General features: G+C 43.4%; 1 protein-coding gene and 2 long non-coding RNA genes across 8 annotated transcripts in view; 2 read left to right on the top strand and 1 right to left on the bottom strand.

The window, feature by feature from the left end:
- The window catches only part of TTC7B (tetratricopeptide repeat domain 7B), a 123,078-nt gene extending 119,586 nt beyond the window's left edge, over positions 1-3,492 (top strand). For both annotated transcript variants that reach the window (XM_031593099.2, XM_090141506.1), the window contains one exon: positions 2,488-3,492. In XM_031593099.2, coding sequence (XP_031448959.2) covers positions 2,488-2,709 — 222 coding nt within the window. In that variant the 3' untranslated portion in view covers positions 2,710-3,492. The remainder of the gene's footprint in view (positions 1-2,487) is intronic.
- Positions 3,493-3,832: 340 nt separating this feature from the next.
- On the top strand, positions 3,833-21,629 carry LOC149917898 (uncharacterized). Of its 2 annotated transcripts, XR_016467032.1 has the most exons (6): positions 3,833-4,960; positions 5,370-5,456; positions 5,834-5,918; positions 16,395-16,519; positions 18,416-19,187; positions 21,561-21,629. It is a non-coding gene; the product is annotated as an uncharacterized LOC149917898 (long non-coding RNA). The 2 variants fall into 2 exon arrangements; XR_016467031.1 differs by having other exon boundaries at positions 5,370-5,918.
- LOC116228915 (uncharacterized) lies at positions 9,143-21,738 on the bottom strand. 4 transcript variants are annotated; one of them, XR_016467029.1, is made up of 4 exons: positions 21,640-21,738; positions 13,004-13,091; positions 11,963-12,087; positions 9,143-10,686 (listed from the first exon to the last, which is right to left on the bottom strand). It is a non-coding gene; the product is annotated as an uncharacterized LOC116228915 (long non-coding RNA). The 4 variants fall into 4 exon arrangements; XR_016467028.1 differs by having other exon boundaries at positions 11,963-12,055; XR_016467030.1 differs by lacking the exon at positions 11,963-12,087.
- Positions 21,739-24,059: the final 2,321 nt, after the last annotated feature.

The following is a 24,059-nucleotide window of genomic DNA, read 5'->3' as shown; positions in this document are numbered from 1 at the left end:
CTGTAATCTGTATTGACTGCTGGGAAATCTTAGAGGACTTTTTGTTGCTCTTTTTTATTTTTTTGCTGAAGAGTTGAGTTCAGAGGGCAAGTATATGCTGACAGCTGGTAGGGTGGAGGTCAATATTCTTGGCTGGGTGATGGTGTGGGGTCACTGCAGGATGCTGCTGCATGATAGACATGCCTGCTCCTTTTCCCATTGCCAGTAGCGTGCTGCTTCATAGAGCAAAGCCAGGCAAAGACCACAGTCAAAAATACTCTGTGCCTCAGAATTTTAATGAAATCATTTGGGAAGGAGGTACAAGCTGGACACTGGCTGTGTATTGACATCTGACCATCATTCTGAGGGAGTAAGTGAGTGAGTCAGAGGATATGATGCCTTCTTTCTCTAGATCACTTGTTTGAGCTCAGCCTACAGCTATAGTGACCAAATGTTGCTATCCTTTTGATGTTCTACATGAAATGAGTCTAATTTTCTCTCCATTTGTTCTGTGGATGCAAAGCTTGTCACCTGGATGCTGCTGCCCAGAGTAGGAATCCTCCTATCGTCACAGTGATAGGATATCCACCGTTCTCCATGCCAGAGAACGTCTGGCTGTCAGCCTCTAAAAGGCTATGGCCTCTAAGTCATGAGGGAATGCAATCTGATTGTCCAAGCCAGTGCAGTTCCTTCACAAGTGCTACATGGCTTATATTCTGAGTAAAGTATAGCACCCATCAAGCAACGACTATTTACTTATGTTCTGTTAGCTGGTTAGTCTCCACTGCACTTTTTTTCCAAACAGAATTGACCAGATTTAGCATAGCTTACTTCTGTTCCAGACAACAGAGTTATAACTGTAAGATTTGGTTGCTTTTCAGCAAGTGGGGAAAATAGTCTGATATAATTTGCAAACAACTCACATATTTGATCAGTATGAAATCAGCACTCCCCCCGCCCTCTCAGAAATAATTTTGGAAAATGAATTAGAGATTCAGGTGTTGAAAATCAGTAACGCTTTTCAAGTTTCTAAGGTTGGATGTTTATACTAAACTGAATGCATGCAAACCACACACACATATACATATGCATATACATATATATGTATATAGGTTTTACATCCTTGCTTCATTTTTTGAAATTTCCCATCTGATACCTACCAGTCACTAATAATCACTTTTCTGTGGGGAAAAAATACCATCTCTAAAAGTTGTCTGATTTATTTTTTTTTTAATTGGAAATATTCTTCACCCACTCTGGAAATACTGGTTCACTTGACAGCTCAAAAAACCCATGACTAGAAAAGCCCTTTAGTACCTTTATGACAGAATATCTGCTAGGCAAATTAGCCTTTGTTGCATTTATTTATTTACTTACCAAAATTATACCATGGCCCTTATGTGGTTGTTTTGGGGTGCATGGTCTGTTCTGTTGCTCTGTAAGATGCAGCTGGCAGTCTGTGCCTGCTGAAAGCCAGCCTGGTGAGCAGAATTCCAGAAATGCAGGGGGGACAATTCAGGGTTTGCACCAAATTTCAGTATTTTCTAATTATCCGTTCTTCAGAGTGAGGATTTGAGGGACAGATTTACAGAGAGAAATAAAAGATATGGAGGTCTGAGGAGTGGGGGACTGCGAGAGGGGAAGTTGTGTGGATTCTGTAAGCTTGCAATCAGGACACCTCTCTGGTAAGATAGACGTTTGGTCTGTATGCATTTTGCAATACAGTGTGCAAAAGTAAAAATGCATAACAGTGTTATGATTGTTATAATATTATAGTAATACTCTTTTATTGGGTCACTGAAACTTTTCCTGCGCAGTGATAATAATGAATACAATGGATAGAGATTTCTACTGCTTCATTCAGACTCTATCACGGTGGACTTTCTCGGATAGCGTTTACTAGGTGTTTGCTAGGATCCAAGCCCTTGGAGGAAGACACAGTATCTATATCTAGAAAGTTCCTGAACTAGTTTTCTGCCTGCTAGACTGTACTATACTGGTACAGTATTTGTCCCAGGACACTTCCCATTCTGCAGATTGAAACAAATGCCATGGCTGTTGCCTGTGGAGCTGAACTCAGTTCTTTCACTGACATAGCTGTGAGCTAATGGTTCCAAGCTCCCATCTCAGGTGTTGCAAGACATGGTCAGGGTTCTGAGATATGCCTGCAGGATATGAGCATTTCTGGGCACGTACCTTAAAAAAGCTTACACAATCGAGCTCATCACAAAAGCTCAGGTACTTACTGGTTTTGATGGATGGGGGGAGATTTTGTTGTTCAATTTGTTTTTTACATTCCAGTGTTTCTGTTCCAAAGCCACTTATTGTTGAATAGCCTGCATCAACCTGCTCCATGTCTTTAAATGAAAAAGATGCACATGATGTAGTCTATAGCACTCTGAACCCACCCACTATCTACGTTTATTTAATTGCTGCAACACATCATTTGAGCTTCAGCATTCTCCCACTGTGACCAGTCTCAACTATTTTTCTGTTGTGTTTCTGCAGGCACTGATACTTCACCAGCTTGGGCGCTACAGCTTGGCTGAGAAGATTCTCAGAGATGCTGTGCAGGTGAACTCCACAGCCCACGAGGTCTGGAACGGCCTGGGTGAGGTGCTGCAGGCTCAAGGCAATGATGATGCCGCTACCGAATGCTTCCTGACGGCACTGGAGCTTGAAGCCAGCAGTCCTGTTGTCCCTTTTACAATCATCCCGAGAGTTCTTTGAGAGGATATCTTGACCAACTTATTTTGGTCTGACTTCTGGGTGTGAAAACCTGGTGTTTCAGGCTGCCTGGTAACTGATTAGCTTGAAAAACCTTAGAGCGGCAGGTAACAAACTCATCTTCTGTGGGAAAGTGGCCAAAACAGTGTCATGATGCATTCTGTTGTTAAACTGAGAGGACAGAATGGCTAACCAGAGCCAAATCAGTCATATCGCCATTGTTTTTACCCTGGTAGTTTTGAAAGTTCATTATATTGTTCCTGAAAGATGTGCCATACTTTGTTAGTGATACTTGAGTGTTACATAAAATTATAATGGAATCAACTACCAAACGTAGAATAATACATCCAAGTTAAAATTCAGTGGCAAAGCAGACTATTTTTAACAAGGCTGTTACGAAAACTGTTTTCTTCCTGCCTCTCAACCTCTTTTGGCCCAAAGTCAAAATGCGAAATTTCTGTTTCCATCTCTATTTTAGTCCAGGCCAGAGAATCAGTTGAATTCTTGTTTTTAGTTGTTAATAACTGTGATGTGTGGCTAACTGTTATCTCTATTTAGAGCAAAGGCTGAGTACAAGAATATTTATATTTTACCAATGTATGCCTGTTACAAAAAAATATATTAGTTATTTAAGTTTAACTTTTTTATGTGAATTCAGAGTTTATTTATCAATGGAAATATGTAAAAAGAACCTCAAATGGAGTATTTACCGACATTCCTTATTCATGACCCACACTTGGCTAAATGGGAAGATTATGTTAATAATAAAATGATTTTTAAATGGAACCTTTTCTGTGCCCTGGTTAAGAACCTAGGGGGTAATAGGTATCTTGTGAATGAATGCTATTGATGTGGGTTCTGTGGCTGGCTGACCTTGATGATCAGCAACACCATAGTTAAATGCCTTGACTAGTGTCTAGAGAATAGAGGCAGCTGTACTCTTTGTTAATACTGTAGTTATTTGAGATTTCAGGTTTCCCTAAGTCTTCATTACTACTCTTTTTTTCACTCCTTCCATTCCAGCTCTTGTTGAAGCCAGATTATTTTGCTTCCACATAACACATGGACTTTTCCATGTATGCTATGTGTTTGGGAAGAACATGTTAAATATTTGTGCACTATTCTCAACATCTCGCACTCTTTATTTCTCTTGAAGGAAAAGTTGCCTGGTATCATTACTGCCATATTGATATAATAGGGCCAAACAATGCAGATAAATGCTTGCTAGAGTTTTCCCGGGATGCACAGAGTACAGAGTAATTTGTTGCGATGAGCATTCAGGGTGTGCAAGCCAGGGCAGCCTAGTGTCTCCTCACTTAAATACTGGGCTCGTGGAAGCTGGGAGGATTTCCAGACTCCCCATTAAAATGAGTGCTCGTTGGTATGTGCCTGATTTGTCACAAGAAACAGTTTCAAAATGCTCACTGCAAGATAGCAGATGATTCAGAAAAATTGCAAGTGGTTTTCTTTGCAACTCACCATAGAGCTTACTCAACTCAGGAGCCTAGATGATCCCCGCTGTGAGACAGGCTCTGTGCACTCTGGTGAGAATCTTCCAATGGCAGAATACCTTACTCTGGTGAAACTCTTCACCTGTATCTCTTTTTCTTTGGGATTTCTTGTGCCTGTTAGACTAAGGGTACTTTCAAGTTATATATCTGCTTAGTGCTGAGACCATATGCTCCTTGTAAAATGGACCAAAGCATTATAGGCAATATTTTCAAATCTATTTAAAAATCAGTAGCAATTGTCTTCTTGTTTGCTACAGAAATATCAAAGTTTCGCTTTCCCATCTAAAGTGCCAGTTCTATGTGCTTTCTTCATGCTGTCCTTGGCATTTCTATTCTCTTTTCTGTTTGCCAGCCATTCTCTCTTTTCTAGTCCTACCTCATAATAAGTGCATGCTCTGGGCTGATGTCTTTAGTATCTTCTCCGTGGTTTACCAAGCCACATTGCAAAACCTTTGTTTATTTAATTCATTTCCTCTGGATCCTTTCTGCTATCCAAGTTTGGTTATATTTGTAATACCTTCCACAGATATGCTTCTTCATAGCATCTGTTCACCTTTTATTATAATATCAAAGCATTTCTAACAAGGCACTTTGCACATAGATCTGAGAGGAGTGGCCATTCTCAAGACAACTCTGAAGAAAAGTAGAGTGTAAGAGAATTCTGTAATAGCAGAATTTATCATTTATTCTTCTCATTTAATTTACAGTTCTCCCTTCTTTCGATAAACTCCCCGGGTGGAAAGGTTAGTACTCTAATAGCATCATGTCTTCTCTTCATGGAGAATTTGTTGCTGCTGTTGTTTTCCTGTTTTTCTTACTCTGGAATCAGTTTTGGTGTATATCCACAGCCTTGTGCCTCCTGGGAACAGCCTTGGTAAAGCTCAGTTATCTATTTTTAAAAACTGATTATTGCTGTAAGAAGTCCTTAGACTTGGATGTTTTCAGGCTAAAGTGGAAGTCCTTGCAGCACATGAATTAAACAGCAGCACTTGTTTAAACATAGTTTTCACCTTAAAACAATGTTACTACATGTTATGATTGTGTGACTTCTTCCCCCATTTTATTTTTTCCTTCTATTTAATTAAGAATACCAAGAATCTTTTTATATTCAGTATCCATCTTAGATGATATACAGAAAGATCTCTTCCTCAGGCTGCTCTCGTACCTCAGTCCATGAGTGGAGCTTGCAGTGCCGATGTGAATACCAGGCCTGGGGAACTGTTCCCCTTCTGCCCCCAGGTCAGTGCTCTCTGCATCAGGTTTTGCTCTGTAGTCTTCCTCCCTGAGCTCGTATCAGAAACAATAGCTGCTCAGGTGGATTATGAGGCAAATCGGGGACTGATCCAGCTGAAAACTCAGCCAGCCCCTTTCTCTGTTGCCCCTCAGAGTCTTACAGGCTTTCCCACAAGAGCCTGGTAGGGGCTACAGGTACTTCTCTGATCTGACCTGCTGTATAAGGAGTGATATGAACAGAAAAGAAGACAGGGCTTTTCCTCCAAAAAGCAGCCTGTACTTGCACCAGCTTAACATTATTAATAAATTGCATTGTCAGACATGCCAGCTGTGTATAACTAATGAGAAGCTGCACAAACTCGACATCTCCGGTCTTTGAACAGGAATCTGTCCTTCATCCAGAAGATTGGAGCAGCAGCATTCAGAGGAGACCTCTTCTGTTCTGCAGTGTCCTTGCACCATCTCTGAGTGAGTAGCATTTGGTGTGTTGAGCACATGCTGCGGTGTTCTACCATTCTCTGTTACACATGGTAAAATGTTTGAATCTGCACTACTTAGAAATAATTCAATTAATTGGTTAAACTTCTTCATCTCTAATTTTGGTATAGATAATCATTTTTACTTCAGGAATTATTTAATTGCATGATTGAGAGGAGAGCCACAGGACTGTGAGGACCAATCCAACCATATCTTTGAAACCTTTTGTCATTATTTATGTGCATTTTAAACATCAAAGGCTATTTTAAAAAATGCTATTATTTTCCTCGAAAGTCTTTTTTTCCCGAATACTTGGTTCTACTGTGGAACGGTAGTGTGAGCCTGCTTAGACTAGAGCTGAAGATTTACCTCTAATTCTTTGTTCAGTTATCAATTAAAATTCCATTTTCTCTTGCCATCAGTCTGGCAATCGCATCCTATCCCTCTAGCACCAAGTTAAATCCCCTGTATGTTAAAATGCTCATTCAGCGGGCGTACTTCTCCAGCATTTCAGCTGTTTAAGCTCATCATCTCCAGGCTGCATTCTCTGATCGCAGTAGAAGTTATGCTAGAGTGTATTACATTGGATCTATGTCATCCTGATATGAATCTTATTCATGGCCAGAAGGGAAGACTATGAATATTTATTTTTTGCATCAATGTTGTAGCTGATTATGTGAATCTTGATGGGAATCCCTCAGACCTGTAGAGCCAGCAAGGGCTGGAAGAGATGCGGCAGAAGATAAATAAATCTGAAGTGAATAAGAAAGAAATGCAACCCCCAACTTTTGGAAGAAAGAGGGTGTGAGTGTCAGAATAGGGCGAGGCTCTTGGCCAAACCAAGATTTTCCACGTCAGGGAGACGTGTTTCTGATATGCAGATTTGTCACCTGGTCTTTCTATTCCCTATTTAAAGCATCTTTGTTGTCAAAGTGCCTCAGCTCCTAGTTATTATTTTGAAGAGATTGAGCTGTGTCTTTTAGTTTCTAAATCCTTTGAAAAGATGTGACCACTTCTAACCAAATCCTATTCCATACTTAGTTGTGGAGCAGATGAACGCAGCCATCACTGTATTGCTACTTATGCCTGAAGTTTTCAAAGTCCAGCAGCTGCCATGATTTTCTGCATGTGGTCCCTGAGGCAAAGGGACCACAAAGCAAAGCTCCCTGAGGTAGGAGAGACAAGGCTTTTGGCTTGGTAAATTTTCATTCACTTTAAAAATGTGTTTGGAAGGAGTGTAAAAACCTATTTTGGACATTAAAGGGTTGATGAAGTGTGTCATTTTGCTGCATTTTCTGTTGTGTCTTTAAAGGCAGCAGGAATATCTTTAGGAGAGCTTGCCCCTTGCCTGTTTCATCCAGGTATGAAGCTCTGAGCCTGCTCTGGACCATTGGGATACACTCCCTGCTCTCTTGGCTCCCGCCCTGCCTCTAAAATTGTCTCCTCAGGAAAGTGACACTGAGTATGAAGTTACCATTCCAAAGGTGCCTGATCTGGCTGGCCTGAGAAAATAATCAGTAGGTGATAGGTAATGATGATATTTGTTGGCTATTAATACAGCGATGTGGCATTAAAAATGCATGAAAGCCATGCATTTCAGCTTCTTCCTGGGGCTGAGTCCCCTCTGATATGAGGGTGACGCAGCAGGACAGGGCTGGGCCAAGCGAACCAGGGCAGGGTACAGCAGGGAGACTGTGCCCTCCTTGCCACTAAGGGAAGACCTGGGCTACTTTGCAGATTTTACTGCTCCAGTCTGTAAGTGCTCGTGTTGCTGAAAGCAGAGTTACAGATGCATTTTATACTCTGAGGCCCTTCCCATCTTATTGCTCTGAGTTCCTCCAAGTGTTCATTTCAGCTCTTGTTTGTAGAGGAAACAGCTTTACAGGTTTTATTTTTCTGATGGAAAGCTGGAGATAACGAAAAAAGGAAATTCTGACCCCAATTTTTAATTCCAGTGCAGATCAGACACATCAAAAAACTGAGCCTGAGACACTATCAGTGCAAGCTTTCCCAAGGTGGTTGTTTTCAAAAGAGCACCAACTGCTAGCACAGGACTGGAGGGGGCAACAGAGGCCATAAAACATGGCTGCCCCATTTGCTTCCTTTTCTGCTGTCCTGCTCATAGAGCTCTTTACCAGTAGTAGATCAGCAACATTCTGACTAATATTTTTTCTTACAGATCCTTTCCAGACAGCATTTTTTTTTTTCTTCTCTTTTATTGTGCAGGCAGGTGTTTAGGGTAACAGCTAAACTCCTGGGTGCTGGAAAACAGGAACATTGGCTGCAACTGCAGGGCAGGTCCTGTAACCTAAGCAGCAGCAGCTGCACTTGCTGCCTGACATAGGACCCACGCACTCTTCAGCCAAAATCACTTCTTCCACACATGTGCTTCAGGAAGAAGTCCTGCTCACCTGATGATCCCTGCTTCCATGTTACTTCTTCACACTGGCCAGACTGCAGGAAGAGGCAGCATTCTGACAGGGCATGTGTGCATATGCTGGTGCTCCTGCCTTAGGGCTGCTGCCTCCTGAGAGGCTGTACTGTTGGGCCACCTGTGTGAAGCCCAACACACCTGCATGTGAACAGTCACCTCACAATGAGTCAGCCAGCACAGCATCTAAAGGATTTAAAATAGAAAGGCAGTAAGCATTAGATGCCTCTGGCTTATGAAAAGCCCTGGAGGAGGCCCACCAACAGATACAAACAAGCCCTTGTAGGGTTCTCATCTTTTGCTGTCAGAGAACTGCATTCTATTCTTAATCAGCTGTTGTGGGTTAAAGACTTCACCTGAATGCTTATCTGCTGCAAGGATGAACTTCAGTGACACAAAGGCTTAACCAAAACATGGATTGTGTGGCAGGTTAGCATGCAGTTTCAAACTATGCCTAACACAAAGCACTGGCAATTGCTGTTGAATACAAGATCTTAGCTCCACATCTGTTTTGCTCTGATTTTGGTTACACCTGGTGAGTGTAAGGCTACTTACTGGCTGAGTCAGACCAGCTCACTGTGCTCATTGCCTTCACTTTTTAAAAATTTTTTTAAACATGGAGGAGGAAATGTGTAAATAGGGAGGAGGTGTGAGCCCCTTTCAGAAATAGCCTGTAATTAGGTAGGTTGGATTATGCACATTTTGAATTTTCACTATTGCTTCTCTTACCCTTTTCATCAAAACGAAGGCAAAAGCAGGGTAAATGAGTGCAAGTTAGCTGGTCTTGCAGTTTCCAGCTGTATTTCACCCACATATACTTGCATGGTTCTTTTGCTACCCTTACTCCAGAGTACTGTGCTTGCCCTGAGAAACACAGCAGAGAAGAGCATGTTGGGATTTTGTTCCTAACTGAGATGCCTTTGCTGTGAATAATATCCTGAGGTATCATGCTGCTGATGTCTCCTGTAACATTATAGTTTGAAAAAAATAGAGACTGGGTGATAATGGAGATACTCAGGAAAGTTAAAATGCATTGACTACAACTTTGATGAAGATAATCCATAAGATAAAAATATACATAGGCTGCTCTGAAAGCAATGCCTCCTATTTATTTCCATGGAAAGCAAAACAGATACAAACAGCAGAAGAACATTATTTGATAGAGCAAATTCTCAGCTACAAAACACTATTTTTCAATTTAGTTACCACCATTAGCTATGTATTTTTATCAGTGATGAACAAGAACCTACATGTTGTGCTCAAAAATCTGCACCAGCAGAGATGACCCACTGTTTCATGGCTGCTGTGATGATGTCATTGCTAGGAAAATGTTGCCTATGCAGTCCATCTCTCATCAGCTCAAACAGATGGAACTCAAAAGGTGCCAAATCCAGGCTATATTGTGAGTGTGGTAGGACAGTCCAGGCAGGATTGGCAGTGTGCTCCATGGTCTTCAAACTGGAATGAAGCCTGGCATTATCATGTTGCAGGAGAAAGCTTGTCTTCTTCTCTGGCTTGACTCTGGAAGTTTGAACGTCAGCTTAGTCAGCATTGTGATGTAGTGCTCAGAGTAGATGGTTTGTCTGTGTTCCACAGAACTCCAAAGAGGATTACCCCTTTCCTATCTCAAAAAACAGTGCACATCACTTTAAATGCTGAGGGCTGCAGAATGCACTTTTTCTTCAATGAGGAATTCACATCAACACTCTGTGGATTGCCATTTTGACACCAGCTGATAGTGGTAACACCACAACTTGTTACTAGTAATGATGTGATCCACGAAACTGTCACCTTCAGCCTTGTGTTGGTTCAGTAGGTCCTGACAAACTTGCATACAGTGTTCTTTCTGTTCCAGTGTGAGCATTCATGAGACCCACCTGCTGCAAACTCAGCAACATTCCAATATTGCCGCCATTGTTTCCAACACATTTAAGAGGATATTCAGCTCTGTACACAATACTCTGGTTGAAATCCTCCAATCCACATGGTGATTGAGATGTTCTTCAATTAGTGACAGCTGTGCACAGCCATCTGGAACATAGCTTGTCTTTCACATTGCTGTTGCCACTGCTGAAACATCACCTACTGCTTCACTGTGTGCTCACATCCACTGTTTGGTCTCCATCAATGTTCAGCAAGCATCAATGAATGTCAATAGGCGACTTATTTTCCGCGCAGAAGAATTTAGTGACACCTATGCTTCACCCGCACTTTCATTTTAACGGACTGTACCTCTGCTGCCGTCTGTCACATGCCAACAAAACAGAAGGAAATATTGGTGGAAGGGTTCAGCCTCTTCTGCCATACCACCAACATCCGCTTCTGACACTGGGAACCAACATAATAAAGGAGGCATTAATTCTGAAGCAGGCCTTCAAAAGTGGATGTCTGTGACCAGAAATAATATTGACTTTGTTTCCAGTGACTTACAAATGCATCAAGAGAATTCATAAGTGGTTGTCTAACAGGAGTGTAAACTCATGTCCACCAGCTTTACTACAAATGTTGGAGGAAAGGGGGCAGAGATCACACAAGTCACAACCAAGGACTCAAAACAACTCTTATTGTCAACATACCTCAGTGCATATCAGCCTCACCCCGCAATTCTTATCTCAGACCTTGGTTAGTTCCCAGTCTGTAGAGTGTTTGAGTAGGAAGTGATGCTGTTGCACAAGTATTTCCCTTCCTGGCCCCAAAATGGGCTTCATTTGTGATTCTTGGCCATTATTAGCACCAAACACTGTGCTGCATATCATAGGTTGCAGTTTTTTAATCGTTCTCTTTCTGAAGTCTGAAGTAGGTCAGTGGTAACATACGGTGCTGGTACATGATGGACTGACTGTACTGATAGTCTGACTGTGCTTGTGAGATAGCTACATCAGCATTCAGCCTTCAGACATTTCTAATAGGATTTCCACTCAGTATGATAAACAGCAGCATTTGGGATGCTGTCTTAGAGCACATAGAAAGCAACATCATCAGTGGATCTTATTCTTGTTTGAAAGAAAAAGGACCTGTACCAGTTCAGAAAGATGTTTTGCTTACACCAGAGGTATTCTCCAGGCACACCTGATGCTCAGTGATCCTGCATCACCATTGTAATGCCTGAAGAATCTAACAGCAAGCTTCTCTTCGTCTGTATGAACTGATTTGCCCAAAGAGCCTTGCTCTATCTAGAAAATTCACATAAGGACACAAACAGAGAAATAGGGCACAGAATGCACTTAAGCAGTTAAATGCCTAAAAGGTTCTAGCTAAAGGTGAGAAAATAATCACCAGACTGTTTCCACTAAATGAGAGGGTACAGTCATAAGACAGCTGATGAGAGCTCCTGAAGGCTGGCACATGCTACAGAAAAGCTGGACTTCCCACCATCTTGGAGGAAGTGCATATTACCCTTTTTTTTTAATCAGTTCAGAAGATGTAGATTTTGCTCCCTTTTTTATTTTTATTCTATTCCCAGTATGCACTTACCTGTGCCCTTGCTATTATGTGATGCTTCGGAGCCCTTTTTGTGCAAAAGATAGCAGTGACAAATGCTGCCTCCACCCTGCTCCCCGACCTCAAATTTCCATTTCACTGGCGAGCAGCGAACAATACGCACCAACAGCTTTTGTGTCCTGATTCCTAGAAGAAAGCATCCTCCCAAGAGCAGCCTACCAGGCCCCAGAGGCTCAGGCGCAGCAGCAGCTGCAACCTACGTGGAGTGGGGGTGGTATAAATAGCTTGCTGGAATAGAGGCAGGATAATTACATGGTGTGGAGAGATGGCCAGAGCTGCAGAATTCAGGTTCTGCTTGATTCTGTAATAAGCACTGTTTCAGCCAACAGTAGAATAGTATCAGGCAATCCTCAAATTGCCAGTTTTTCACATTTAGTACAATTCAGGTTTTCTGAATCTTTTGCAGAAACTTTACAGTGGTATCAATGACTTTATGTTTTAAAATAGTCAGTCAGTGACTTTTACAAAAAAAGAAGTGCATCCTGTCAGGGACCCTGCCCTCTCCAAGCTTCACTAACCAGGTGCTATTGGAGACCTTGCTCTGTGTGCCATCTGGCCTTCATGAATCCTGTCTTTCTTGCAGGACAGCTAGCTTCTAAAGGAGAATGCTTTCACTTTAATTACCCTCCTCCTTACCCTGTTGACTGATTGCCTTCCTCTGTGCCACAGGACCTATGAGTCCAAGTGTTTTTCATCTAAATTAACCAAGACTTGGACTGTCCTATTTACTGGGCACAGGTTCTAACCTTTGGGCCTTCATAGCCCAGCAGGGCTGACAGGGGGTGTTGCATTGTATTAGTGCTGCTCTGGTGTGCCAAGTTGGGCATGGCCTGAGTACACTGGCTCACCAAGCCCAATGGAGCTGCAGCAAAGCAGGTGCTCATCCATTGCTCCAGAGTGAAAATTGCAGGAAATGAGGCCTCACTTGTGCCACCAAAGGGAGATGCTGGTTGAGCCCAGCCACTCCACTTGGCAGCACCAGGTCCCTGCTTGAGAGCCAGAGGCAGACAAGCTGCTTCAGCATTACAACCTGCTGCTAGCAACAATTTGTGACTGTCACTGCTCTGTACAGATCACTGTCAGATAGATACATAGCATTCATAATAACTCATTCTGAATCCAACCTCTAGCAACAAACTCTTACCATCCTCTTGCTGATGCAACAACTGAAGATTGGACACCTCTGCCATCAGAGATGCATCACACAGTTGAAGCCCTTCAAACCCCTAGACCTGAGAAAGAAGGTAACCATGAATGAATATAACCTCAGACAGGAACAAACAGGCCATAGAATGGTAGAATATCCTGGGTTGGAAGGGACCCACAGAGATTACTGAGTCCAGCACCAGGTTCCACACAAGAGTACCCAAGAAGTAGGTCACCAGAGAGTGCTGCCCCTCTGCTCCCTGTGAGGAGCTGTAGGCTGCATGAGGCCTGCCCTCAGCCTGCTCTGAGCTGAGCACACCAAGGGCCCTCAGCCACTGCACTAAGCTGTTCTTTAGAGCCATTTACTCCAACATCCCAAGCCCCCAAGACTTGGTAAAAATGAAACTACAAGCCAGGAAGCCTGAGTAAATAAAAAACTATCACAAATTCAAGAAGTGCATTAAGCCACTTTTAGAAGACTTAAATTTCATTATCCCTGTAGGATACAAGTGTGCCACACTTAGTGGGTCGTAAATTCACTGACTGTCTTGCTGGTGAATAGTCTCCCAGAGTAAAGACCTGAGAAATCAGTCCTTCTAATGAATGGAGTGAGATTCAAGAAGCCTACAAGGAAGAACCCCACTTGCACAGCAGTGTGCTGAGTTGCATCACCAATAACCCCACAGCATTTCAAGCAGATACTGCTGAGTGGCAGACATTTTCTGTGATGGCTGACATTAAAGAAAGCCCTGAATATGCATGTTGCCCTCTCTGCTGACAGCTGAGTCTCTGATGTAGTGAAATGCATAACATCTGCCAAAGGTGCAAGCCCTCCAGAATAAATTAGCATCTGCTTAGGATATGAGCTTGTACTCTTTGACTGGCTGAGACCAGCTAGAAGACCAGCAAGGTAACATGGATATCCATTTTGCATTCTCAAGTCCACAGAAACCTGGTAAAAGTTAAAATTCTACTGCAAGCAGGAAGAGGGCAGGGGAGCCTCATGGGCATTGCCAGTGTTCAGGTCCTTTGTGGCAGCATGGGATTTCACGCAATTCACAGCAATTCCTAGGTGACCACAGGAAGAAAGAGGCCCCTAGAAGCTAGAGAGGAAAAAAGGAGGAAGAAAAAAAAAAAGGAAGAAAGGAAAGCAAAAAAATCTACATAGCAATTTCCATCAACCTCCACTTGCAAAATATAATTCCCTCTGTGCATCATTGAAAGGCTGCAGGTATCAGCAGGCTCTGCTGATGGCACTGCTGAGGGCACAACCCAGCTCTCTGCACACCATCACTTACTGACGCCACACTCTTCTGCATCACTGAAGGATGAGGATAACTGTCAAAGAAACAAACACTGCAGTATTCAAGGTCTGCATCCAGGAGGTGAGCAATTCTCCTTTGACTCCAAAGCAATCAGCAGGAAACCTGAAGTGCAGATTTAAGCTGATGCAGAAATGATCAAAGATATGTCTGCCTCTTTTTGAGTCCCTCCTCACCTGAAGTTGGAAATCTGATGCTGAAGGAGACCTTGGGATCTTGCACCCCTTTTGTCCATTGTGGGGCAGCACTGCCTTTTCTTTGCTTGAGAGATGCAGTGAGGTCCTCTAAGCAACAGGCTCCTCACATCTTCCAAGGAAACAGGCAATTCCCAGAGGTTTGCCCTTCTTCCTTCACAATTCATTGTTCAGGCTGTGGCCTGGGTCACAGCCCTGGCTAGTGCAGCTGCCTTCATTGGCTCATTGGGACCGCTTCCTACCCAGGAGAGGGTAAAACTCACTGAATTTTAATCACATTTTGGCTGCCAGTTCCAAGGCCAGGAAAATACTTGTATACATGATTAAAAACAAGATGTGTTGCATACACATATTCTCTTCAGCAATTAGTGCCATAGGCAGACAACAACCTCCTGGCTGAATACGGTGCAAATCCCTTGGCTATGACATTCTGGCACTTTACCTCCAGGACCCTGGTGCTGCCACACCTGCTTCTCAGAGCTAGTGCAAAGGAATTCTGGGCCGATTTCCTGTTTTGACTAGAGAAAATATATAATATACCAGGGAGCTAACAAGCCCTGAGCATTAAAAGCAGTTAGAAGAAAGAGGGAGCCTGTGTGCATCAGATGGAGCTGTGGTTTGGTTAGGGGCAGCCTCAGCTATCCAAAATGAGCAACTGAATGGAAGTCAGTAAGCCAGACTGCTTCAGAGGAAATGAAAATAGAGTTCTTCGTGTCTGTACAGAGCAGAAACCAAGGATAGCCACAGACTGTAACACAGGCAGACCCTCAGAGACATGAAACCTGTAATCTCTATAACAGTAGCCATGGAGTTTCTTACAGGAGGGCTCAGAAATGCAAACCACAACACAGCTACAACCCAATTTCTGAATTTCACAACCTGTGACCCCCATCACAGATCCAGGCGTGTGCTGGATCTCCATCCTTCACTCCATGCCTCTCCTTAACACTGGGGAATCAGTTGCTTCAGCTCTTACTTGAGAAATCTTTAACGCAACTACCTAAAAACAACCTTAGTGATATTGCATATTGTGATTACCTTAAAGGTATCTTTCACAGCTCATAAGCTACTGCACAAAATGCAGCATATGTGCTTTTTTTTTTTTAAGTTCTGCAATAACTGGCAAAACCCTCTGCATCCAAAATCTTCCATAAGTTGCAAGCATTTCTGGATAACTCAAATACAAGCTAAAAATAGAAAGAGTTAACTACTGAATTCCATATTTTGCTTTTCATTTTTTTCTTGGACATGCTGTGTCAAGTAGTTGCATTTCCCGTGAGGTCAGGCCCTAGACAATAGTTTTCCAAGAGCATGGAAACAACAAACCCAAGAAACAATTCCACATCCAGAAGCATGGAGCTGCTGGCACTCACTGAAAGGTCAGCCCTAGAAGTGGCCTGCATTGTCTCTCCTCTCTGTCTTCTTTATACTGATATTTCATTTCTAAGCATCTTCCCAAGCTGTCTGCTTTTATCTGCTCCTGCTACTTACCCAGCCTCCCCAGTTTTCTCAGGCTGTGCATTCCTCAGTGTCTTGCTCCCACTCACTTCTGAGATTAATGCTGTGTAATATTCCAGAGCTATCACATTCTGTTACTTGGAGCTCATCTTGTTCTTTCTAAAAATCAAATTTAAATTAAAGAAAAATTGAAAAGCCTATATACCTACATAAGTGGATATACGCATCTAGGATCAAGTAGCACAAGAGGGTAATAAAGGGCTGGCCACATAAGACAAAAATAGTCATTTTGATACAAAAAAGGGTTCTCCACTTTATTTAGGTGTAGGCACATGACTTGTATAAGCTAACACACCTCAGCATGCAATGAAAGGACTGCCTAATTAGGAGCACCCATGTTTTGATTGCCCTGCAGCTTTCCTGACGAGGTCAGCAACACAGCAGAGACTGCACCTGCTCAAAGCCTGAAGGGTGTTAGGAGGTGGAGCAAAGAGGCCATCCCACTTCTCAGACATGCTGTAGATGAGTGATCAGTTGTAGGTAAGTCTTGCCGCAATAAGATAGTGCTATGATTCACCCCTATGGGCTGAGAGCCAGCTTGCTCAACAGCACAGAAATCAAATTTGTGCACTGCTCAGGACACAGGCAAGGGGTAGGTAGAAAACTGTGCACATTTCGCTAGTGAATTATTGCTGGATGTCTCAACGTGTCTTCCTCTAGCACCTGAAAGGTTGTGCTGAGAGATGGGCACCCTGCTCATGTCTGTTCCCAGCAGGGCTGGATCCATCCTTGCCCTGCCCCACAAGCAGACCAGCAGAGCAAAGCAGCTGACCTCACCAAGCATGGATAGAGTAGGCACTTTCTACTCAAATTTGCACTTCCCTCAAAACAGATGTCGCTTCTCTGTCTTTCAGTGGAGTAAATGCCATGAAGCACTACAATGGTAGTTAAAAATGTACTTCCATACTACGTCATAGAAGGGTGGGCTAATAAAGATGACTAACCAGTGCTTCAAAGTGAGGGAAATGAGTTCACTGACAGAGCAAATTAGGTGGCACGTCATTACTAACTGTTCATACAGCAGCCCAGCAGGTACAGGGCAGTTTGCAGACAGGTCTCCTGATCTGCAGAGTACAATGCACTATTATGTGATTCAGAATGAGGTTTTCCCTTCTTGGAAGGGTAGTTTCTGTGGGCTGGAGCTGATGAAATCTCCTTTGCTCCATACCTTTCCTGGTCAACGCTTGGCTGGACAAAGCTCTCTTCTGTGCCTTTTTGTAGAAAGAATAAATCACCTTATTTCTGCACCTGTTGAACTCAGCTGCCAGCCAGTTTGTTGAAATAAACTGAGAACTTCAAAACTCTGGCTGGCTCAAGAGTCCAACAAAGAGGTCAAAAAGGAGAGAACCATTCTGTGCTCTGCAGAATGCTGGGATATTTGCCAAGATCAAACACTGTTTTTTCTCTAGCCAGTTAAGGGACACAATCTTTTCCAGATGCTGTTGTCCAATTCAGAGCAGTTTGGCCAAAAGTAATATTATGGAGGAATCCACTCTGGTCTGAATTTGGATTTTATTTTTAGTCAGACTGTCTATCCTTCTCTGCAAGGAAGAAAGTATCATGCTCATGCATCCACAGAAATATTACTTTGAGACATACTGCAGTTAGAGGTCACTTTTCTGCCACCAGCATCAGGGGGAGGCAGCATCAAGCAGCAGACCTTCCCCTCTGCTGTCCTGGTCCTGCCTGATCTTCTCCTTGGCACCAGGCTTCTCTGCAAAAGAACTTCTTCAGTGTTGCAGCAAGCAAGGACCCACCATCTATTTCTGCAGTCATTTCTGCTGCTTGCCTGTGACTAACTAATTTCTTCACATTGGCAAATTTAAAGAATAGGCTTGCAGAAGCAGTAGGAGAAAAACAAACACTTAGTTTTCTATGTGAAGTCCCTTGAAAAGCGTCACACGATCCCAATGAAGTCTATATTCCCAGGACTTTTTGATGGCCAAGGCTTTCCCCCAGTGCAATATCATATCCTAGCACTGATCACATTCAGCCTTCACTTGCATCCACAGATACCATTCTGTTCCTTTCTCCCCCTTGCCCTCAGTCCAGACCCTGGATTCATTCCTCTCTGAACAGTATTAGGAAAACCAGCTGGCTGCCCCAGGCTGCCCTGGAAGACCAGCACTTTAGGCCAGCTCAGTGTCATTCAGAAATATAATGGTCTCCATAGAAACACAGTTTCAAGATAGATTACCTGGACTCACAGAGGTGCAGTGCTCTGGTCACAAACTTATTCTGCTTAGGGAAAATCTGAGCAAAATAGCAGTGGGGGGGATGCTGCTACTCAAAACTACTTAAAGCCCAGTCTGAGACTTTTGTCATGTACACCTTTTCCAGGTACTAGCTTTCTAATTGCTTTCTTCTTATAAACAGGTCTATCATTTGTACACCTCATAGAGAATGACAAGCTTATCATAACCTCCTTGCACAGGCATCCAATAGATGCAGAGTGGCAATTTCCTATGACTGCTGAGGCTCAGTGACAGATCTCTGTGCCCATTGTTCTCAGTGGCACTACATCTCATTTAACAGATGAGACCACAGATGAAGAAGAGTTTCAGTACAAGAACTAAGGGCATCACCTGGGCTTTTCGCCCAAAATCTGGGCTACACCCAGGATGCAAAAGACATTGGATATAGTTTATCATAATATTACTCCTGCTTACAAACTAGAATGGGTAGCCTCCTGTTTCATTCCTCAATAATATATTAAACTGCACGTGCAGCCATTTGCAGACTGTAATAGACTTCCTACTTTTCTAATGCACTGCAATAGAATTATCCAGAGGTTTAGCAGAGATGATAGATTTAATTCTCTGTGTAAAAGCTTTCACAGTGAAGTAAGACTGAACCCAGAAAGCAAAGCAGCTGAACAAGTCCACAGTGTCTCAGCTGCAGCTGAATGAGTTGCAGCATTGGGATGACACTCAGGCACCAGTGCCTGCATGCAGGCAAACTCCCAGAAGCAGACATGCTGAGCAAGAGGATGCACTGCTGCCAGATGCACATAGTAGCATCAAGGAGCTGCCAGCATTTGCCAGAGCCAGGGTGTTCTCTACTGCTGCTGATTTGGTGTCCAAGTGGCTGAAGCACCAGGCCCATCAGTCCCATATGGGACAGGAGGCACCAGAGGAGGTTCAACAAGGTAAGATTGCAGACAAACTAGGTGTTACCTAAGCTCTCTATCAGCATTAGATAAATGGACCTTGCAAACCCAGGAAGCAAGAAGACAGTTTTATTCTCACCTCACACAAATTTATAGACCCAACAGTATTACAGCATATACAAAAATTGCCATCATATATAATTAAAAAAAAATTAAAATACCTATAATCATAATCTCATCCCTTATTATTACCTACTTCTACAAGGTACCAGTTTAATTAATTGAGGACTGCACGTAGCTTTGGGAACCCTAGAAGACGACTAACACCTACAGGAAATTGGATCTGGCATCCAAAAACATTGAGCAAGGCTGCTGACAGATGGCCAAGGTGATGAAGACATAGGTTTCTGAAGCTGAGATCTCTCAGACACATAGGTCTGCACTAAATCAGCCAGAAAACCTGCCCCTCCCACCCTTCTGCCTCTCTTTGATGGGTTACTGCAGACACAGCAGTGTTATTCTCATCACCAGGGCATATAAACCCTTTCTCCTTGCCCTGGGCCCTCTCCCCAGCCAGGTGCAGCACCCTGGCTGAACAGCTGCCACTCTCTGCACATGCAGTGGGGACTGCTGCTGGAAATTCCCCTCATCCCACCCCTCAACCCAGTGACACATGGAGAGTCACATCCTCCCTCCCTGCTTGTGAGCCAGCATTACCTGCAAACCTTATGTTCCTACCACAAAGCTTCCTTCCTCAGCAGGCTGGAGGCAGGAAGTACTGCCTTGGGTGCTGCTCACAAAGCATGCACGCATCTAAATACACTCAGATGAGTGTATCCTCAGCCATTTCCTGCTCAGGAAGCTGCCCAAGAATTACCCTACCTCTTACTTGGCTCCTTGCCACATCCCTCTGTGACATCACTTACAGCAACAAGCCTAAACTTTCCCAGCTTGCAAAATGGGATTAAATCATACTTGCCTGGTGTCATGCGTGACTTTACCAAACACTAAGCATTCAGCTTACAGCAGGTACAACAATAATTAAAGCTAACAAAGTGCACTGTTAAGGCATGGTGATCTAGTAGCAAAAGATGTGGTGCTCTGCACCAGCCTTTATGTCCTCAGCCTGAAGGCACTGTATTTCTCACCTTTCCAAGAACCGTGACACCATAAGGGACAGAGACACAGTTGAGAGAAGCCCAAGTTTAGTGATTCCCCTGAAATACAACCTGCAGCTTCCCAGGTGAAGCAGCAAATGAGGTTTGGCAGAGATAACCTTGGAGCCTTGCAGAGGCTCCTGAGGGAGCAGGGAAGGTTTCTGGGTGACGGAAACACAGGAGGGAGACAACTGTCAGAGATTTTCTGGAAAGAGGAAGGAAGGAAGTGGGAGTGCAGCTTCCTACTCAGGACAACAAAATTTGACCACTGTTCAATTCCCCTATGACTCAAATGGTATTTCTTAAAGCAGCCCTTCTTCTGGTGACTAAAAATATTCAATTGCTAAACCAGAGGAGTAATGCTGTGCTAGAGGATGCATCCTTCTCTTGAGGATAAGTTGGTACAAGCACCAAGGGGATGAGATAGACAAGACTTCCAGGGTTACCCCATCACAGCTGATCTACAGTTCCCATGCAGGGTGTTTGCTAGAACGTAGAGAAGATGACTAAAGCAAGGCAACTTCTGTAACTGCTCTATAACTGTATTACTATCTACATGAATGACATTTCTAAGGGATCTACGTACTCAATGGCAAAACTTGTTTGAGCCCTCAGATGGAAAGAGAATGAAAACCTTTAGCAGAGACCACACAACTTCCCTGAATTAATTTCACTTGAACATGAGCACATCATTTGGAAAAGCATCCCATAGACCTTCCTTCCCTTTGCTGTTGCTGTACAGCTCTTTCCTGCCAGACTGAAGACACCTACAAGGTCATATTCCTGACATAGGAGCACTGGTACTGACTCACTCTCCAAGCCACTGATCATGCTCCACTTTAATTATGTACTTTTTTTTTTAAATCAAAGTACTGTATTTTCCCAAAGCAAATGCCTGAACGAAAACTAAGTTTAAACTAGTTAGTACTTCATCTTTCCTATCAAAATTATAATCTCAACAAAGAAAAGGTCTCCAATTGGTTTGACAATTTTAATTGTCATTTATTAGTTGCCCTTTTTAACTAAAGAATATTATTTGGCTGTTCCATTATTTTACCTGGACTTGAAGGTCAGAAATGGACAGCTCATTTATTCTTTTTAGATATTAGTGAAAACCCCATCTTTCTTCCATTTTTTTTTAAACATTTCCCCAGTGCTGGGAATCAACAGTTTCACTTCCATAGTTCCTGTTCAAAAGCCTTTTGGACTCCTTTTAGACCAAAATAAACCCCTGTATTTCCTTTCTGTCTTGCAGCATTGCACATCATCAAACTACAGTTGGAAAAAGCATCGTAGTAAGACAGCAAAAGAACAAACAGAGAAGGAATGCTCACCTATATCAGAAGATTTAGGCTCACAACGAAAAGCTCTCCAAAGGAAGGATCTCCAGAAGAAGACCCTCCTCTAGTGTTAGTCAGCCTTTAAATGGGGTCTAGGAGGGGTGGAGCCAGTTTTCCGGTCACACAGCTGAATTGCCTTCACCTGTGCTCCCACAGCTGACCCAGTCCTTGCCTCAGGTGATCAGTCAGTGATTCAGGCCGTGACTCAACAGTTCCCATACAAGCATTTATATCATCATTTAGCTTTCTCTCTCCATCATCCTTGATTCCTTCCCCTTCCCAGAAACTGTGCTGAGTATTGGTCTGATAACACTGAGAGAATCAGTTTTGTCCTAAAGTATGTTTAATAAAACCTCATCAAATAAAAGCCTTATTTTCTTTACGGGACTTAGGGCTCAGGCTGATTTGCTCTTTTGAATTTACCTATTTGCCACCATTCTGCTGCAAGAGAATGTATCTATTTGCCACATTTCAGCTGGCGACTGCAGGGGCCATCTTTGTGCTGGGAACATGTCCCTTCTCCTGGGAGTGCCCATCCAGCAGCTCAGAGGGGGAAGGTGGTCAATGGATGCAGGAGATAGCCACACCAGGAAAGGGAGGAGCCCGGGGTCAGAAAACTTCAAGCTTTCAGCCTCTTTTAGTTAAAAAGAAGCAGACCTGCCAAGGAATAGCAAATTAGTAACCAGTCTCTGACACTGTTTGTCTTTCTTCTGATGGATGAGCCATTTTTCCCCCTCTCTTTCAGACTAATATTTGGCTACACTTTCCTTTTAATGAGCTTTTGGAGCAAAGCCCAAAATGGATCAAAGACCTTGGACTTTAGAGGAAAAGGAGAACACATAAACCAAATGCTTGTGATTTTTCTCCTTTTCTTTACAAACATAAGTTGCACCTTTCATTATTGAGGTTAATGTCAACAAAGAGGCTTTGTGCTTTGTTTCAGGAGCAGAGGGTGACCTGGCTGCCATTTTACCAGTGATGGATGTCAAGCAGCAGGCAGGTGTCAGAGAGACCTCTGGAGAGGGTTAGAGAAAGGGTGACTGCTGCAGATAGGCAGCTTTTGCCTTTCTGAGCAAATGTAGCCCTGCCTGCACAAACACAGCAGCCCTCAGGGGAAAAACTGAGAGAAGATGAATGGGTGCTTTTCTACTTCTGTGACATGAGAACCCTGGTCTAAAGGTGGCAAGAAATTGCAGCTGTCAGGAGATAAAGGAGCAAAGCAGGGCAGGTAGGAGGAATCATGTCAAATCTCCATCCTTCCTTCCCCATGTCCCTGAAGTGTGATAAAGTCCACCACTGATAGTAGACAGCTTTGAAATCAATGGGTGAGAAGCTCCCCCACTGCCCAGAGCTGTTGTTGCTCTGACAGCCTAGTACAGAGTACAGACCTAAAAAGAGGAAACAAATAATTCTGCAAGGTTAAAGCCATCAGGACTTGGCTGCTACATTTGACCCATTTTCTTCCTTTTCCAAAAGAAAGCTTTACCAGGTATTTGGAAACTTCTGCTTGCTTACACATGCCTACCATAAAAGAGAGCTAAGTGAGAACAACTATGAGGCTGATGAAGCTGGGGAAGTACAGGAGAGAAAAGATACAGATCATCCAGCAGAAGCAGCAATAGCTGTAAAGAACCCTCCACCCACCCCTCCCCTCAGAAAAAAAAACAACACCTGTAGCCACTGTAGGATGGAGGATGACTGTGCTTGGTGCTGGGCCAGGAGAGAGGTGCAGCCCTCCAGCTCAGCAGATTGCAGGGATGCACAGGACCTCCCTTGATCACAGCTGCTGAGCTGCTGGGACACAGATGCCTGGGACAAATGGTAAAGAGAGCCCAGGTGTGCTCTGGAGCAAGGAGAACCACAGGCAGCTGCTGTGCAGGTAATGGGACAATCGCCTGCCCACAGATGCCACAAGGCCTTTCCCATGGGGTTCAGATAGAAGAAAGACCATTTCTAGCACAGCAAGAGCCAAGCATTTTTTAATCAGGCTTTAGCATGTTTTTTTTGTTGTTGTTGTTGTTTTTTTTTGGTTTTTTTTTTTTTGCTGTCAGTAGCTCTCCTGCTTTCTGAAAGTCCCCCCGATGTGGAGTTCCTGTGATGCTCTGAATGGTATATCGCGAACTGTGGGAGGAAAATTCTGCTATTGCAATGCAGGATTTTATTTCCAGGAAATTTCTCACAAGAGGCAGTTGCCCTTCACTGAGTACATTTTGTGTATTAGTCCCCAAGTGTGAATGAGCAAGAGCAGCTCGTGGTTCCTGGCAGCCCCTCGGTGCGCTGCCCTGCTTGTCGTACACTTGCAACACCTCTGTTACACAGAGCTGCTCGTGGCATACTCCAGATGGCAATTCAGGACAATGGGATTAGCTGTATGGAGCACACTCCTACAGAAAACAAAGAGTCAGCCAGGCTTA

The sequence above is a fragment of the Phasianus colchicus genome, chromosome 5 (assembly GCF_987193195.1).
Source record: "Phasianus colchicus chromosome 5, bPhaCol1.hap1.1, whole genome shotgun sequence".
Taxonomy (NCBI): Eukaryota; Metazoa; Chordata; class Aves; order Galliformes; family Phasianidae; genus Phasianus; species Phasianus colchicus.
This window is presented reverse-complemented; position numbering and strand designations above follow the sequence as displayed.